General features: G+C 72.9%; 1 protein-coding gene and 10 non-coding genes across 11 annotated transcripts; 6 read left to right on the top strand and 5 right to left on the bottom strand.

Moving 5' to 3' along the window:
- The first annotated feature begins 74 nt into the window (after positions 1-74).
- TRNAG-GCC lies at positions 75-145 on the top strand. Its single transcript has one exon. It is a non-coding gene; the product is annotated as a tRNA-Gly (tRNA).
- A 3,357-nt stretch (positions 146-3,502) lies between these two features.
- Positions 3,503-7,799, top strand: LOC122918890 (collagen alpha-1(I) chain-like). The gene is made up of 10 exons (XM_044267814.1): positions 3,503-3,837; positions 4,019-4,762; positions 4,856-5,076; positions 5,189-5,346; positions 5,445-5,880; positions 6,138-6,323; positions 6,403-6,536; positions 6,647-6,934; positions 7,150-7,311; positions 7,680-7,799. The coding sequence occupies exons 1-10, from the start codon at positions 3,503-3,505 to the stop codon at positions 7,797-7,799; spliced, it is 2,784 nt and encodes a 927-aa protein (XP_044123749.1).
- TRNAE-CUC lies at positions 3,867-3,938 on the bottom strand. The gene has a single exon. It is a non-coding gene; the product is annotated as a tRNA-Glu (tRNA).
- Positions 4,244-4,315, bottom strand: TRNAG-UCC. The gene has a single exon. It is a non-coding gene; the product is annotated as a tRNA-Gly (tRNA).
- On the bottom strand, positions 5,148-5,219 carry TRNAD-GUC. Its single transcript has one exon. It is a non-coding gene; the product is annotated as a tRNA-Asp (tRNA).
- On the top strand, positions 6,070-6,141 carry TRNAE-CUC. Its single transcript has one exon. It is a non-coding gene; the product is annotated as a tRNA-Glu (tRNA).
- Positions 7,800-9,866: 2,067 nt separating the features above from the next.
- Positions 9,867-9,937, bottom strand: TRNAG-GCC. The gene has a single exon. It is a non-coding gene; the product is annotated as a tRNA-Gly (tRNA).
- Positions 9,938-11,639: 1,702 nt separating this feature from the next.
- On the bottom strand, positions 11,640-11,722 carry TRNAL-CAG. Its single transcript has one exon. It is a non-coding gene; the product is annotated as a tRNA-Leu (tRNA).
- Positions 11,723-12,281: 559 nt separating this feature from the next.
- On the top strand, positions 12,282-12,353 carry TRNAD-GUC. Its single transcript has one exon. It is a non-coding gene; the product is annotated as a tRNA-Asp (tRNA).
- Positions 12,354-13,180: 827 nt separating this feature from the next.
- On the top strand, positions 13,181-13,252 carry TRNAG-UCC. The gene has a single exon. It is a non-coding gene; the product is annotated as a tRNA-Gly (tRNA).
- A 305-nt stretch (positions 13,253-13,557) lies between these two features.
- On the top strand, positions 13,558-13,629 carry TRNAE-CUC. The gene has a single exon. It is a non-coding gene; the product is annotated as a tRNA-Glu (tRNA).
- Positions 13,630-13,738: the final 109 nt, after the last annotated feature.

Below are 13,738 nucleotides of genomic sequence, written 5' to 3'. Positions count from 1 at the left end.
CTCCGGCTCCGGTTCTGGCCCTGGCTGTGGCCCGGACCGGTGTTTGGAGCCGTCGGTTGACCACCACCATCGGTGCATGGGTGGTTCAGTGGTAGAATTCTCGCCTGCCACGCGGGAGGCCCGGGTTCGATTCCCGGCCCATGCAGCACGCCGTCGTCCCCTTTTGGCCCAGCGGCTACAGCGCGCATAAGGGCACGCGCGCCCGCGCCCGCGCCCGCGCCCGCGCGCTCCCGGCTTCCTCTCTCCCAGGCTCGAGCCCGCTGGCCTCAGCCGGCTCCGCTCCTTCCGCGAAGTCCCGCCCCTGCCTCTGCCCCGACGCCCCTTCCCTTCCTCTCCACTTGGCTCCCCCTGGGGACCAAACTCTACCCACTCCCCGAGGACCCTGGCCCCTGGCCCGCCACACGCTCTCCTTGCCCCTTTCCTCTTCAGGACCCTCAGCACCCCGCTTCCCTTCCGGCCCTGCCGCAGCTCGCCCACGCGGGCGCCACGCCCCACCTCCACGCCTTTCGCCACACTTGCTCGCTCCCTGCATCCCTCCACCCACGGCTCCAACGTTCTCCTCTTGGCACAACCAGGAGCCATGAACTTGCCACCCCTAGCCCTGATACATCCCATTCTCCCGCAGGGGCCCTCACAAACCCTTTAGGGCGCACCCCGGACAGCCTCCCCACCCCCACCCCCACCCCCGCCACACACACACTCCGCGCCCTGCGCTCTGTATCCTTTCTCTGCCCTACTTGGCCCCCGTGTGCTTCCCACTCCCCCGCGCACACAACGCTAAGACCACCGCCAGCACCAAGCTCCCCCTCCACCACCGCCACCGCCAACCTTCCCCTCTTGGCAATAGCAGCAGCCCTGGCGGCAGCAGCGGCTCCACCAAGCCCACCAGCATAGCGGCGCCCGGACCACTGCCAGCACCAGCACCAGCACCCCTGCGGCCGCCACCCGCCGCCGCCACCAGCAGGACCAAGTCCACCGCCACCACACCGCCAGGGGCTCCGTGGCCAACAGCGCTCAAGTCCTTCCCCATCACCGCCACTCCCACCGACGCCATCACCAAGAGTACCACGTCCACCTCCAGCGTATCGCCTCGGGCATCATTGCCAACGGCGCCCAAGTCCTCCGGCGTCAGTACGGCCACCCCGCGCCCCACCGAGTCCACCACCCATCCCCAGGACCAGCCGCGGCAGGACCTCGTCCACTGTCGTCACACCGGCTCCGGCACCAGCACCCAAAGCACTGACGTCCTTCACCGTCCCCGCCGCCATCAGCGACACGACCGAGCCCACCACCCGTGCGCCAGCATGGGCTTCGTCGCCAGCAGCCCCGAAGTCCTCCTCCTCCTCCACCACCACCACGCCCCCGGCACGGACAGCATGGCCCACAGTAACGACGTCCGTCCCCGTCCCCGTCCCCGCCACCGGCGAAATCGCCGCCGCCGCCCAGACCTCCGACACCACCACCACAGCGGCCCAGGGACCGTCACCGATGGACGGCAGACGTCCACCACCACCATCCTCACCAGCAGCGGCGGCAGCACCCGGTCGTCCACCCCCAGCGACACAAGGACCAGCGCAGCCTGCGCCTCCACCGCCACCAGCCCCTCCTGCCCCAACAGCCCCACGCCTGTCCCCGGCCTCCCCACCCCCTCCTAGCCAAGTCCTTCTCAGGGGAGAAAGGGGAAAAGATCCAGCGTCGCCTTGGTCCCTTTGGCCTCTCGGAACCCCAACCCCAGGACGACCCCCGATACGTGACTGGCCGTCCCGGTGACAGGCGGTTGCGATCTCCCCGGGGGTGCATCGACCCACCGGCACCCCCCGGCCGCCCGACCCCCGCTTGGCCTGGTCCGAGACCCGGTCCGCTCCCTCTCTCTCGGTTGCCCTTGCCTACCGGCCCGCCGGCCTGCCTGCTTCCCACCCACGCCCCTCGTGCGCCACCCATTGGCCCCACGCCACCACGCAGCACAGCACAGCACAGCACAGCACAGCACAGCACAGCACAGCCAAAGCAGAGCAGTCTTCGCCGGCCCCCACACCTCCTCCGCCTTGGTCCTCTCCCACCACGGGGGGCCTCCAGCTTTCTCGCTCGCCACCGGGCCCACTCCCCACCACTCGCCGCTGCGTGCTGCTCCTGCCCGCCTCCAGGCTGCATCCGTCCCCCCCTGCCCCCCCACCCCCGACCCTTCTACCCCCCACCCAGCTCTCACACTCAAGGCCGGCCGAAGGTCTCCGCCTCCCGCCCGATCCTCAGGCGCACTCCGCCTCTGTGCCCTCCCGTCCCTCCCGTGTCATCCTCCCGCACAGGTGTGCACACGTGCCGGGCAAGGCGCTGGGCAAGGGGCCCCTGCCGCCCCGAGCCTCTGCGGAGACCCCGCCCGAGTGGCCAGCCGCAGTCTCCGCCGGGTCCCAGCACACCCACCATTCCTCGCCCCGCACCTGCCCCACCAACACACACACCCTTGCTGCTCCCGGACCTCCCCTCTTTCTGGGATCCTTTCCCCCTGTGCCCTCACCCCCGTGGGAGGCCACCCAGGGCAGCCAACACCTGCATCTTGCCCCATCCCCCACCGCTGAGGACTCGACCCCCAACCCCGCACACCCACCCACCCCCACGCGAGGCTGCTGAGGGGCCTTCCTGGGATGACGGGAAGCATCTGGACGCCCACAGGGGGGGCTCCTTCCCACCGCTGCTCTGACCTGGGCCCGGTCCTGCGGGGGTGGGCGGCTGCGGCAGTTGGGGCCGGCACACGGACTGTCCGCTGGGGCTCTGTAGGGAGACCCTCCCCGAGCAGACAGCAAACCCTCGGCGGACGGGGTGGGTGCGGGTGCTGGCGGGAAGGAGACTGTGCTCTGACGGAGCTGGAGGAGCACCCGGACCAGAGGACACCCCGGGCCCGGGGTGGAGAGGGCAGGAGGAGATGCGGGCTAGGTGTGCCCTGACGCGCCCGTGGGAAGGCCTGAAAGGGTGGGGGCTGGAGGGGAAGGGAGGCGTTGCGGGGAACGCGCTTGTCACTTTGCCTTGGACTCAGGTGACTGGTGTCGCCATTCAAAGGGCGTGTTGGCCCCAAGCCCACCCTGCGAGTGTCCGGTGGGCCTCCACCTTCTCGCGGCGGCTGGGCTGTTGGGTTCTCCCCGGCGGCCTTCTGCACCTCCCCGCTCTCCAACCTCCACTGCCCGGGGGTCGGGCTCCCAGGATGCGCCCTCATTCGCTTTGCCCACTCCACGTGCCGGGCGCTGCGGTGCGCCTCTCGTCTCCCATCCCCGCTGGAGCCCGCCACCCAGGTGACCCACCACCGCCGGCGCCGGGGAGACGCCGCCAGCCCCGGGGGTGGCCGGTGGTGGGGAAGCCGGCCCAGCGGTGGCTGGCCCGAGAGGGGGCAGGGAGGGAGGGGACCAGGGGCTCCAGCAGGTGACCCGACTCCCACTCCCACCGCCCCCTCCTCTTCAAGGCACCGACGCCGCCAGCTAGCACCTCAGGATGCAGCAGCAAGGGGTCGCTCGTCATGGGCGGCCCCGGTGCCGCGGGAGAGTCCAAGCCCCTGAGGCGGCCGGACGTCCGGGCGTCTGTTGGTGGCCCCTCCGTGGGGACGGAGGCGGCCGCGTCCTCTGGGGTGGTGGCCGAGGGGGAGAGGGGGGTCGCGGGGGGAGGTGAGCGTCCAGGGGAGGCGCGGAAGTCCCAGCCCACCTGCGAGGCCAAAAGGCTTGGCCCGGAGGAGGCGACAGGGCAAGGCTTGGGCTGGACGGGGCGGCTGGCCTGGTGCGGGCGCCCTGGCCACGGGGCCAGGGAGAAGCCATGGAGCTTGGGCCAAAAGGGGGTGCGTGCCGAAGCGCTGCCGAGGTGGGTAGGCCGAGAGGAAGAAGAAAGGCTTCCCTGACCGGGAATCGAACCCGGGCCGCGGCGGTGAGAGCGCCGAATCCTAACCACTAGACCACCAGGGAGCGTCGGGTGTCGCGCCTGGCCCGCACCTCCTCCACCCGGCGCCTCCATACCACCCACTCGCCTCTGCTTGGGCTCCAAGGCCCCTGCCTGGCCACCGAGAGCCACCCGCCCGCCCTGCCAATCCACCTGCCCCGCCGGCAGCGCCCTCAAAACGCCGTGCGCCTCCTCCCCTTCCACCGCCGCTCAACCTGGGGACCCGCTCCGGCCTCAGCACCTCAGCACGCCGGCCTCCCGCGCTCCGGGCTCCCGGCTGCCACCGGGCCTGGCCACCGGGGTCCTGGAGACGTGCAAAAGGTTGGCCAGCTGCGTTGGCCGGGAATCGAACCCGGGTCAACTGCTTGGAAGGCAGCTATGCTCACCACTATACCACCAACGCTGCACAGCCCGGGCCGCCCCCAGACGCACGCCCAGGGTTCGGCCCCGGCGTCTGCACCCGCTCTGGTCACCGCCTCTGGTCACCGCCTCGGCGGCCCAGCGCGCCTCGGCCCTGCCCCGACGACCCGCCCATCCACAGCGCCGCGCTGCCGCACGGGCCAGCAGCGGCCGCCCGCCGTCCCACCCGCGCCAGCCCCACGCGGCTGGGCGGCTCCGTGGGCCCGCCCGCCTGCCAGCCAACCGCCTCTGGGGGGCGCTGGCGCCGCCCGGCCGCTCCTGGTACCACCCCCCACCCCCCACCCCCCTTTTGCCGGCCGGGAAACCCCGTCCCCCGAGATCCGCGTCCTTCCGACCACGTGCTCGCCCCCGGCGTTCTCCACAGGGTGCTGGGGGAGGCCACATCCCGCGCCCACGGAGGACCCGACACAACCGAGGCCCCCCCCCCCCGGTACCCCGCGCCCCGCCCCGCCCCGCCCCGCCGCGTCCCGTCAAGTCCCGTCCGGTCCCCTCCGTCCGGCCACGGCCCCCGCCCCCGCCCCAGCCGGACCGGGCAGCGTCGAATCACCGGGGAGCCCGGGGCGGCCGGCCACTCGTCAGGCGCCCTGGGCACGACGGAAGGCCCTGGCTGGACTGTGGCGAGCCCGCAGGCGCGCGGCCCCGACGCCGAGGAACGCAAAAGGGTGGCGGTGGTGGACGGGGAGCAGGCGGGCGGCCGTCGTGGCCCTGGCGGCCTCTGGCCGCACGCTGGAGGAAGGAGGACAAGTGCGCCGGAGGGGCCAGCGTTCGCACAGAGCGGGGGCGGCGCCCGCGGCGCCCAAAAAAGGACGTCTGGCCTCCCCGTCGGGGAATCGAACCCCGGTCTCCCGCGTGACAGGCGGGGATACTCACCACTATACTAACGAGGACGGCGGCGGCCATCCGGCCGCCCGACCCCTCTGCGCCTGCCTGCCCACGCCTACCCCTGCCCTCGACGCCCCGCCTTCCATCGGCGCCCGCCGCCTGCCGCACCGGACCCGACCCCAAACCAACGTCGTCCGCCATCCCAGCAGCCCCACTGCCCGACTCGGGGCGGACCCCGCACCCGGACGCCGCCCAATACTCCCATGGCGCCGCGGCCTCTGGCCTGCCAGGCGGGGATCGCGCGGGGAGAAGCCGCCCCACAGGACAAGCGAGGCTGCCACCAGGAGGACGGGCGCCCACGAAGGGCAGAGGCCGAGGAGGGCGAGGGGGAGGAGCGGGGGGTGGGGTGGGGCGGGGAGCTGCCAGAGAGGCGGGCCCGACGCCGCCCTCTGGGTGCGCGGTCGGGGCTGTGCGAGGGCGGAGGCGCCAGGCGAGTCGGCGGGCTGTGCTCCCGCTCGGCGGCGGCGCGCGTCCCCTGGCTGGCGCACACACGCCGCCGCCAGCCTGCGGCAGCCTTGGCGCAGCCTTGGTTCGATTCCCGGCCAACGCAGCTGGCCAACCTTTTGCACGTCTCCAGGACCCCGGTGGCCAGGCCCGGTGGCAGCCGGGAGCCCGGAGCGCGGGAGGCCGGCGTGCTGAGGTGCTGCGGCCGGAGCGGGTCCCCAGGTTGAGCGGCGGTGGAAGGGGAGGAGGCGCACGGCGTTTTGAGGGCGCTGCCGGCGGGGCAGGTGGATTGGCAGGGCGGGCGGGTGGCTCTCGGTGGCCAGGCAGGGGCCTTGGAGCCCAAGCAGAGGCGAGTGGGTGGTATGGAGGCGCCGGGTGGAGGAGGTGCGGGCCAGGCGCGACACCCGACGCTCCCTGGTGGTCTAGTGGTTAGGATTCGGCGCTCTCACCGCCGCGGCCCGGGTTCGATTCCCGGTCAGGGAAGCCTTTCTTCTTCCTCTCGGCCTACCCACCTCGGCAGCGCTTCGGCACGCACCCCCTTTTGGCCCAAGCTCCATGGCTTCTCCCTGGCCCCGTGGCCAGGGCGCCCGCACCAGGCCAGCCGCCCCGTCCAGCCCAAGCCTTGCCCTGTCGCCTCCTCCGGGCCAAGCCTTTTGGCCTCGCAGGTGGGCTGGGACTTCCGCGCCTCCCCTGGACGCTCACCTCCCCCCGCGACCCCCCTCTCCCCCTCGGCCACCACCCCAGAGGACGCGGCCGCCTCCGTCCCCACGGAGGGGCCACCAACAGACGCCCGGACGTCCGGCCGCCTCAGGGGCTTGGACTCTCCCGCGGCACCGGGGCCGCCCATGACGAGCGACCCCTTGCTGCTGCATCCTGAGGTGCTAGCTGGCGGCGTCGGTGCCTTGAAGAGGAGAGGGCGGTGGGAGTGGGAGTCGGGTCACCTGCTGGAGCCCCAGGTCCCCTCCCTCCCTGCCCCCTCTCGGGCCAGCCACCGCTGGGCCGGCTTCCCCACCACCGGCCACCCCCGGGGCTGGCGGCGTCTCCCCGGCGCCGGCGGTGGTGGGTCACCTGGGTGGCGGGCTCCAGCGGGGATGGGAGACGAGAGGCGCACCGCAGCGCCCGGCACGTGGAGTGGGCAAAGCGAATGAGGGCGCATCCTGGGAGCCCGACCCCCGGGCAGTGGAGGTTGGAGAGCGGGGAGGTGCAGAAGGCCGCCGGGGAGAACCCAACAGCCCAGCCGCCGCGAGAAGGTGGAGGCCCACCGGACACTCGCAGGGTGGGCTTGGGGCCAACACGCCCTTTGAATGGCGACACCAGTCGCCTGAGTCCAAGGCAAAGTGACAAGCGCGTTCCCCGCAACGCCTCCCTTCCCCTCCAGCCCCCACCCTTTCAGGCCTTCCCACGGGCGCGTCAGGGCACACCTAGCCCGCATCTCCTCCTGCCCTCTCCACCCCGGGCCCGGGGTGTCCTCTGGTCCGGGTGCTCCTCCAGCTCCGTCAGAGCACAGTCTCCTTCCCGCCAGCACCCGCACCCACCCCGTCCGCCGAGGGTTTGCTGTCTGCTCGGGGAGGGTCTCCCTACAGAGCCCCAGCGGACAGTCCGTGTGCCGGCCCCAACTGCCGCAGCCGCCCACCCCCGCAGGACCGGGCCCAGGTCAGAGCAGCGGTGGGAAGGAGCCCCCCCTGTGGGCGTCCAGATGCTTCCCGTCATCCCAGGAAGGCCCCTCAGCAGCCTCGCGTGGGGGTGGGTGGGTGTGCGGGGTTGGGGGTCGAGTCCTCAGCGGTGGGGGATGGGGCAAGATGCAGGTGTTGGCTGCCCTGGGTGGCCTCCCACGGGGGTGAGGGCACAGGGGGAAAGGATCCCAGAAAGAGGGGAGGTCCGGGAGCAGCAAGGGTGTGTGTGTTGGTGGGGCAGGTGCGGGGCGAGGAATGGTGGGTGTGCTGGGACCCGGCGGAGACTGCGGCTGGCCACTCGGGCGGGGTCTCCGCAGAGGCTCGGGGCGGCAGGGGCCCCTTGCCCAGCGCCTTGCCCGGCACGTGTGCACACCTGTGCGGGAGGATGACACGGGAGGGACGGGAGGGCACAGAGGCGGAGTGCGCCTGAGGATCGGGCGGGAGGCGGAGACCTTCGGCCGGCCTTGAGTGTGAGAGCTGGGTGGGGGGTAGAAGGGTCGGGGGTGGGGGGGCCGGGGGGGACGGATGCAGCCTGGAGGCGGGCAGGAGCAGCACGCAGCGGCGAGTGGTGGGGAGTGGGCCCGGTGGCGAGCGAGAAAGCTGGAGGCCCCCCGTGGTGGGAGAGGACCAAGGCGGAGGAGGTGTGGGGGCCGGCGAAGACTGCTCTGCTTTGGCTGTGCTGTGCTGTGCTGTGCTGTGCTGTGCTGTGCTGTGCTGTGCTGCGTGGTGGCGTGGGGCCAATGGGTGGCGCACGAGGGGCGTGGGTGGGAAGCAGGCGGGCCGGCGGGCCGGTAGGCAAGGGCAACCGAGAGAGAGGGAGCGGACCGGGTCTCGGACCAGGCCAAGCGGGGGTCGGGCGGCCGGGGGGTGCCGGTGGGTCGATGCACCCCCGGGGAGATCGCAACCGCCTGTCACCGGGACGGCCAGTCACGTATCGGGGGTCGTCCTGGGGTTGGGGTTCCGAGAGGCCAAAGGGACCAAGGCGACGCTGGATCTTTTCCCCTTTCTCCCCTGAGAAGGACTTGGCTAGGAGGGGGTGGGGAGGCCGGGGACAGGCGTGGGGCTGTTGGGGCAGGAGGGGCTGGTGGCGGTGGAGGCGCAGGCTGCGCTGGTCCTTGTGTCGCTGGGGGTGGACGACCGGGTGCTGCCGCCGCTGCTGGTGAGGATGGTGGTGGTGGACGTCTGCCGTCCATCGGTGACGGTCCCTGGGCCGCTGTGGTGGTGGTGTCGGAGGTCTGGGCGGCGGCGGCGATTTCGCCGGTGGCGGGGACGGGGACGGGGACGGACGTCGTTACTGTGGGCCATGCTGTCCGTGCCGGGGGCGTGGTGGTGGTGGAAGAGGAGGAGGACTTCGGGGCTGCTGGCGACGAAGCCCATGCTGGCGCACGGGTGGTGGGCTCGGTCGTGTCGCTGATGGCGGCGGGGACGGTGAAGGACGTCAGTGCTTTGGGTGCTGGTGCCGGAGCCGGTGTGACGACAGTGGACGAGGTCCTGCCGCGGCTGGTCCTGGGGATGGGTGGTGGACTCGGTGGGGCGCGGGGTGGCCGTACTGACGGCGGAGGACTTGGGCGCCGTTGGCAATGATGCCCGAGGCGATACGCTGGAGGTGGACGCGGTACTCTTGGTGATGGCGTCGGTGGGAGTGGCGGTGATGGGGAAGGACTTGAGCGCTGTTGGCCACGGAGCCCGTGGCGGTGTGGTGGCGGTGGACTTGGTCCTGCTGGTGGCGGCGGCGGTGGCGGCCGCAGGGGTGCTGGTGCTGGTGCTGGCAGTGGTCCGGGCGCCGCTATGCTGGTGGGCTTGGTGGAGCCGCTGCTGCCGCCAGGGCTGCTGCTATTGCCAAGAGGGGAAGGTTGTCGGTGGTGGAGGGGGAGCTTGGTGCTGGCGGTGGTCTTAGCGTTGTGTGCGCGGGGGAGTGGGAAGCACACGGGGGCCAAGTAGGGCAGAGAAAGGATACAGAGCGCAGGGCGCGGAGTGTGTGTGTGGCGGGGGTGGGGGTGGGGGTGGGGAGGCTGTCCGGGGTGCGCCCTAAAGGGTTTGTGAGGGCCCCTGCGGGAGAATGGGATGTATCAGGGCTAGGGGTGGCAAGTTCATGGCTCCTGGTTGTGCCAAGAGGAGAACGTTGGAGCCGTGGGTGGAGGGATGCAGGGAGCGAGCAAGTGTGGCGAAAGGCGTGGAGGTGGGGCGTGGCGCCCGCGTGGGCGAGCTGCGGCAGGGCCGGAAGGGAAGCGGGGTGCTGAGGGTCCTGAAGAGGAAAGGGGCAAGGAGAGCGTGTGGCGGGCCAGGGGCCAGGGTCCTCGGGGAGTGGGTAGAGTTTGGTCCCCAGGGGGAGCCAAGTGGAGAGGAAGGGAAGGGGCGTCGGGGCAGAGGCAGGGGCGGGACTTCGCGGAAGGAGCGGAGCCGGCTGAGGCCAGCGGGCTCGAGCCTGGGAGAGAGGAAGCCGGGAGCGCGCGGGCGCGGGCGCGGGCGCGGGCGCGGGCGCGCGTGCCCTTATGCGCGCTGTAGCCGCTGGGCCAAAAGGGGACGACGGCGTGCTGCATGGGCCGGGAATCGAACCCGGGCCTCCCGCGTGGCAGGCGAGAATTCTACCACTGAACCACCCATGCACCGATGGTGGTGGTCAACCGACGGCTCCAAACACCGGTCCGGGCCACAGCCAGGGCCAGAACCGGAGCCGGAGCCAAGCCAGGGCCAGGGCCAGAGGCAGGGCCAGGGCCAACCAGGGCCAGGGCCAGGACCGGGGTCAGGACCAGGACCGGGGTCAGGACCAGGGCCAGCGCCTGCGCCAGCGCCTGCGCCTGCGCCTGCGCCAGCGCCTGCGCCTGCGCCAGCGCCAGCGCCTGTCCCGATAGCATCCCGCTCCGCTGGGGCAGGAGGCAGCCGGGCGATCCGGAGGGGAGGCTGCATGCACGTCTAGAGTGCTTGGGAGCGGCGGCCGCGGCGGAGACGGGCGGAGCGAGGCACAGGCGCACGGAGGCGGACTAGGCTCCTCCTGCGTTTTCTCCCTGGTCCAGGGCCGCCGCCAGACGCTGCCCTGCCGGGGTCGCCCGCGGAAGCCAGGAGCCGGAGGAAGCCGGGCCAGAGCCCCAACACCACCCACCGCGGGCGATCGTCTGGGGCAGGTGCCGCTGAGCGCCGCCGTTCCCTTGGGCAGCTACTCTCCGCCCACCCCAAAGGCCCATTGGCGGATGGCTTTCCCGCCCGGGCCGTGTGGGCGCGATCCCGCGGGGCTGGGGAACGGAGCCGCGGCCGTGTGTGCGCACGTGGGGTGCCGTGGAGTGGCGGGAGTGTGGGTGGGGGTGTGTGGGTGGTGGGGTGGGTGTCTGCGGGGGCTCGTGCGCGCCGCACGCGTGTCGTGCATAGGACATGGAGGCCCCCGAGCGCCGCGGGCGCCGCCGAGTACCGCTGAGGCCAGGAGAGCGAAGCGAGGTGTCTGAGCTCTGGCCGGGAGCTCTCCCTGGGGGTCCAACTCGGGCCGGTGGTGGAGAGGCAGGAGCGCTGGCGGAGGCGCTGCTGGCTAGCTGGCGGACAGGGAGCGCGTTGAGGGAGCGCGCTGGGGTCCTCGGGTTCTGGCCGGGCGGGCCGGGCTTGGGGCGCCCAGGTGGGAGGCCTGGGGATGCAGGGCTTCCTTCCGCCCAGCGCTCGGGGGAGGAGCAATAATGCCGGGTTGGACTCCTGGGCCAGGCCCACTGACGGCAGGGCCGCGTGGTGGGCCCGCCAGCAGGTGGCTGGGCCACCTGGGTCCGCGGCCGGAGGCAGGCAGGTGTGGCCAGGGGAAGGCGTCCAGGTGGAAAAGGCTCGTGGGCGGCGCGGGCCACCTGAGTGGGGTGTGGCGAGAATGGAATGGGGGCCGTGCGGAAAGGACAGGGGGTCCCACCGGCTGCTCCCGGTGGCGGAGGCGCACGGCTCTGAGAGCGAGGCACTGTTCATGCGGGCACGAGCCTGGGGGAGAACCGAGGTCGGCGGGCGGAGGGCTTTCGGCACTGGCGCACGCCGCTGGTCTGCAGGGGCCCCTGGGAGGGACGAGAACGCAGCCCTCGGAAAGCAGGTGAGGAGGGAGGTGCTGCCAAGTTGCCCGGGCCTGCGGGTGTGGGATCAGGTGGGAAGGGCGCGCGAGTGGGTGGAGGAGGGCGAGTGCGCGCAAAGCCTGTGGTGCGGAGGGTCGAGGCGTCGGAGCTCCGCCCTGGGCCCCTGGCGCTGGGGTGCAAGGCCGGAGCGGCCCGTCAGGCAAGGACAGGGCTTGCCGTAGGGCGGGGTCCAGGCCCGCTGGGGTCCCGTGCCCTGGTAGGGCAGGCCAAAAGGTGGGCTTGTCAGGAGTGGGATTCGAACCCACGCCTCCAGGGGAGACTGCGACCTGAACGCAGCGCCTTAGACCGCTCGGCCATCCTGACGACGGGGCTGAGCGCGTCGCCGCTCGCCTGGCTGGGACCCGGCGCCAAGGCTGCCGCAGGCTGGCGGCGGCGTGTGTGCGCCAGCGAGGGGACGCGCGCCGCCGCCGAGCGGGAGCACAGCCCGCCGACTCGCCTGGCGCCTCCGCCCTCGCACAGCCCCGACCGCGCACCCAGAGGGCGGCGTCGGGCCCGCCTCTCTGGCAGCTCCCCGCCCCACCCCACCCCCCGCTCCTCCCCCTCGCCCTCCTCGGCCTCTGCCCTTCGTGGGCGCCCGTCCTCCTGGTCGCAGCCTCGCTTGTCCTGTGGGGCGGCTTCTCCCCGCGCGATCCCCGCCTGGCAGGCCAGAGGCCGCGGCGCCCGGGGAGTATTGGGCGGGCGTCCGGGTGCGGGGTCCGCCCCGAGTCGGGCAGTGGGGCTGCTGGGATGGCGGACGACGTTGGTTTGGGGTCGGGTCCGGTGCGGCAGGCGGCGGGCGCCGATGGAAGGCGGGGCGTCGAGGGCAGGGGTAGGCGTGGGCAGGCAGGCGCAGAGGGGTCGGGCGGCCGGATGGCCGCCGCCGTCCTCGTTAGTATAGTGGTGAGTATCCCCGCCTGTCACGCGGGAGACCGGGGTTCGATTCCCCGACGGGGAGGCCAGACGTCCTTTTTTGGGCGCCGCGGGCGCCGCCCCCGCTCTGTGCGAACGCTGGCCCCTCCGGCGCACTTGTCCTCCTTCCTCCAGCGTGCGGCCAGAGGCCGCCAGGGCCACGACGGCCGCCCGCCTGCTCCCCGTCCACCACCGCCACCCTTTTGCGTTCCTCGGCGTCGGGGCCGCGCGCCTGCGGGCTCGCCACAGTCCAGCCAGGGCCTTCCGTCGTGCCCAGGGCGCCTGACGAGTGGCCGGCCGCCCCGGGCTCCCCGGTGATTCGACGCTGCCCGGTCCGGCTGGGGCGGGGGCGGGGGCCGTGGCCGGACGGAGGGGACCGGACGGGACTTGACGGGACGCGGCGGGGCGGGGCGGGGCGGGGCGCGGGGGACCGGGGGGGCCTCGGTTGTGTCGGGTCCTCCGTGGGCGCGGGATGTGGCCTCCCCCAGCACCCTGTGGAGAACGCCGGGGGCGAGCACGTGGTCGGAAGGACGCGGATCTCGGGGGACGGGGTTTCCCGGCCGGCAAAAGGGGGGTGGGGGGTGTGGGCTGGTACCAGGAGCGGCCGGGCGGCGCCAGCGCCCCCCAGAGGCGGTTGGCTGGCAGGCGGGCGGGCCCACGGAGCCGCCCAGCCGCGTGGGGCTGGCGCGGGTGGGACGGCGGGCGGCTGCTGCTGGCCCGTGCGGCAGCGCGGCGCTGTGGATGGGCGGGTGGTCGGGGCAGGGCCGAGGCGCGCTGGGCGGCCGAGGCGGTGACCAGAGGCGGTGACCAGAGCGGGTGCAGACGCCGGGGCCGAACCCTGGGCGTGCGTCTGGGGGCGGCCCGGGCTGTGCAGCGTTGGTGGTATAGTGGTGAGCATAGCTGCCTTCCAAGCAGTTGACCCGGGTTCGATTCCCGGCCAACGCAGCTGGCCAACCTTTTGCACGTCTCCAGGACCCCGGTGGCCAAGCCCGGTGGCAGCAGGGAGCCCGGAGCGCGGGAGGCCGGCGTGCTGAGGTGCTGAGGCCGGAGCGGGTCCCCAGGTTGAGCGGCGGTGGAAGGGGAGGAGGCGCACGGCGTTTTGAGGGCGCTGCCGGCGGGGCAGGTGGATTGGCAGGGCGGGCGGGTGGCTCTCGGTGGCCAGGCAGGGGCCTTGGAGCCCAAGCAGAGGCGAGTGGGTGGTATGGAGGCGCCGGGTGGAGGAGGTGCGGGCCAGGCGCGACACCCGACGCTCCCTGGTGGTCTAGTGGTTAGGATTCGGCGCTCTCACCGCCGCGGCCCGGGTTCGATTCCCGGTCAGGGAAGCCTTTCTTCTTCCTCTCGGCCTACCCACCTCGGCAGCGCTTCGGCACGCACCCCCTTTTGGCCCAAGCTCCATGGCTTCTCCCTGGCCCCGTGGCCCTGCTGCCCACG

Source organism: Neovison vison, chromosome 10 (genome assembly GCF_020171115.1).
Source record: "Neovison vison isolate M4711 chromosome 10, ASM_NN_V1, whole genome shotgun sequence".
NCBI lineage: Eukaryota > Metazoa > Chordata > Mammalia > Carnivora > Mustelidae > Neogale > Neogale vison.
The sequence above is the reverse complement of the archived record's forward strand: the minus strand, read 5'-3'. Positions and strand labels throughout refer to the sequence as shown.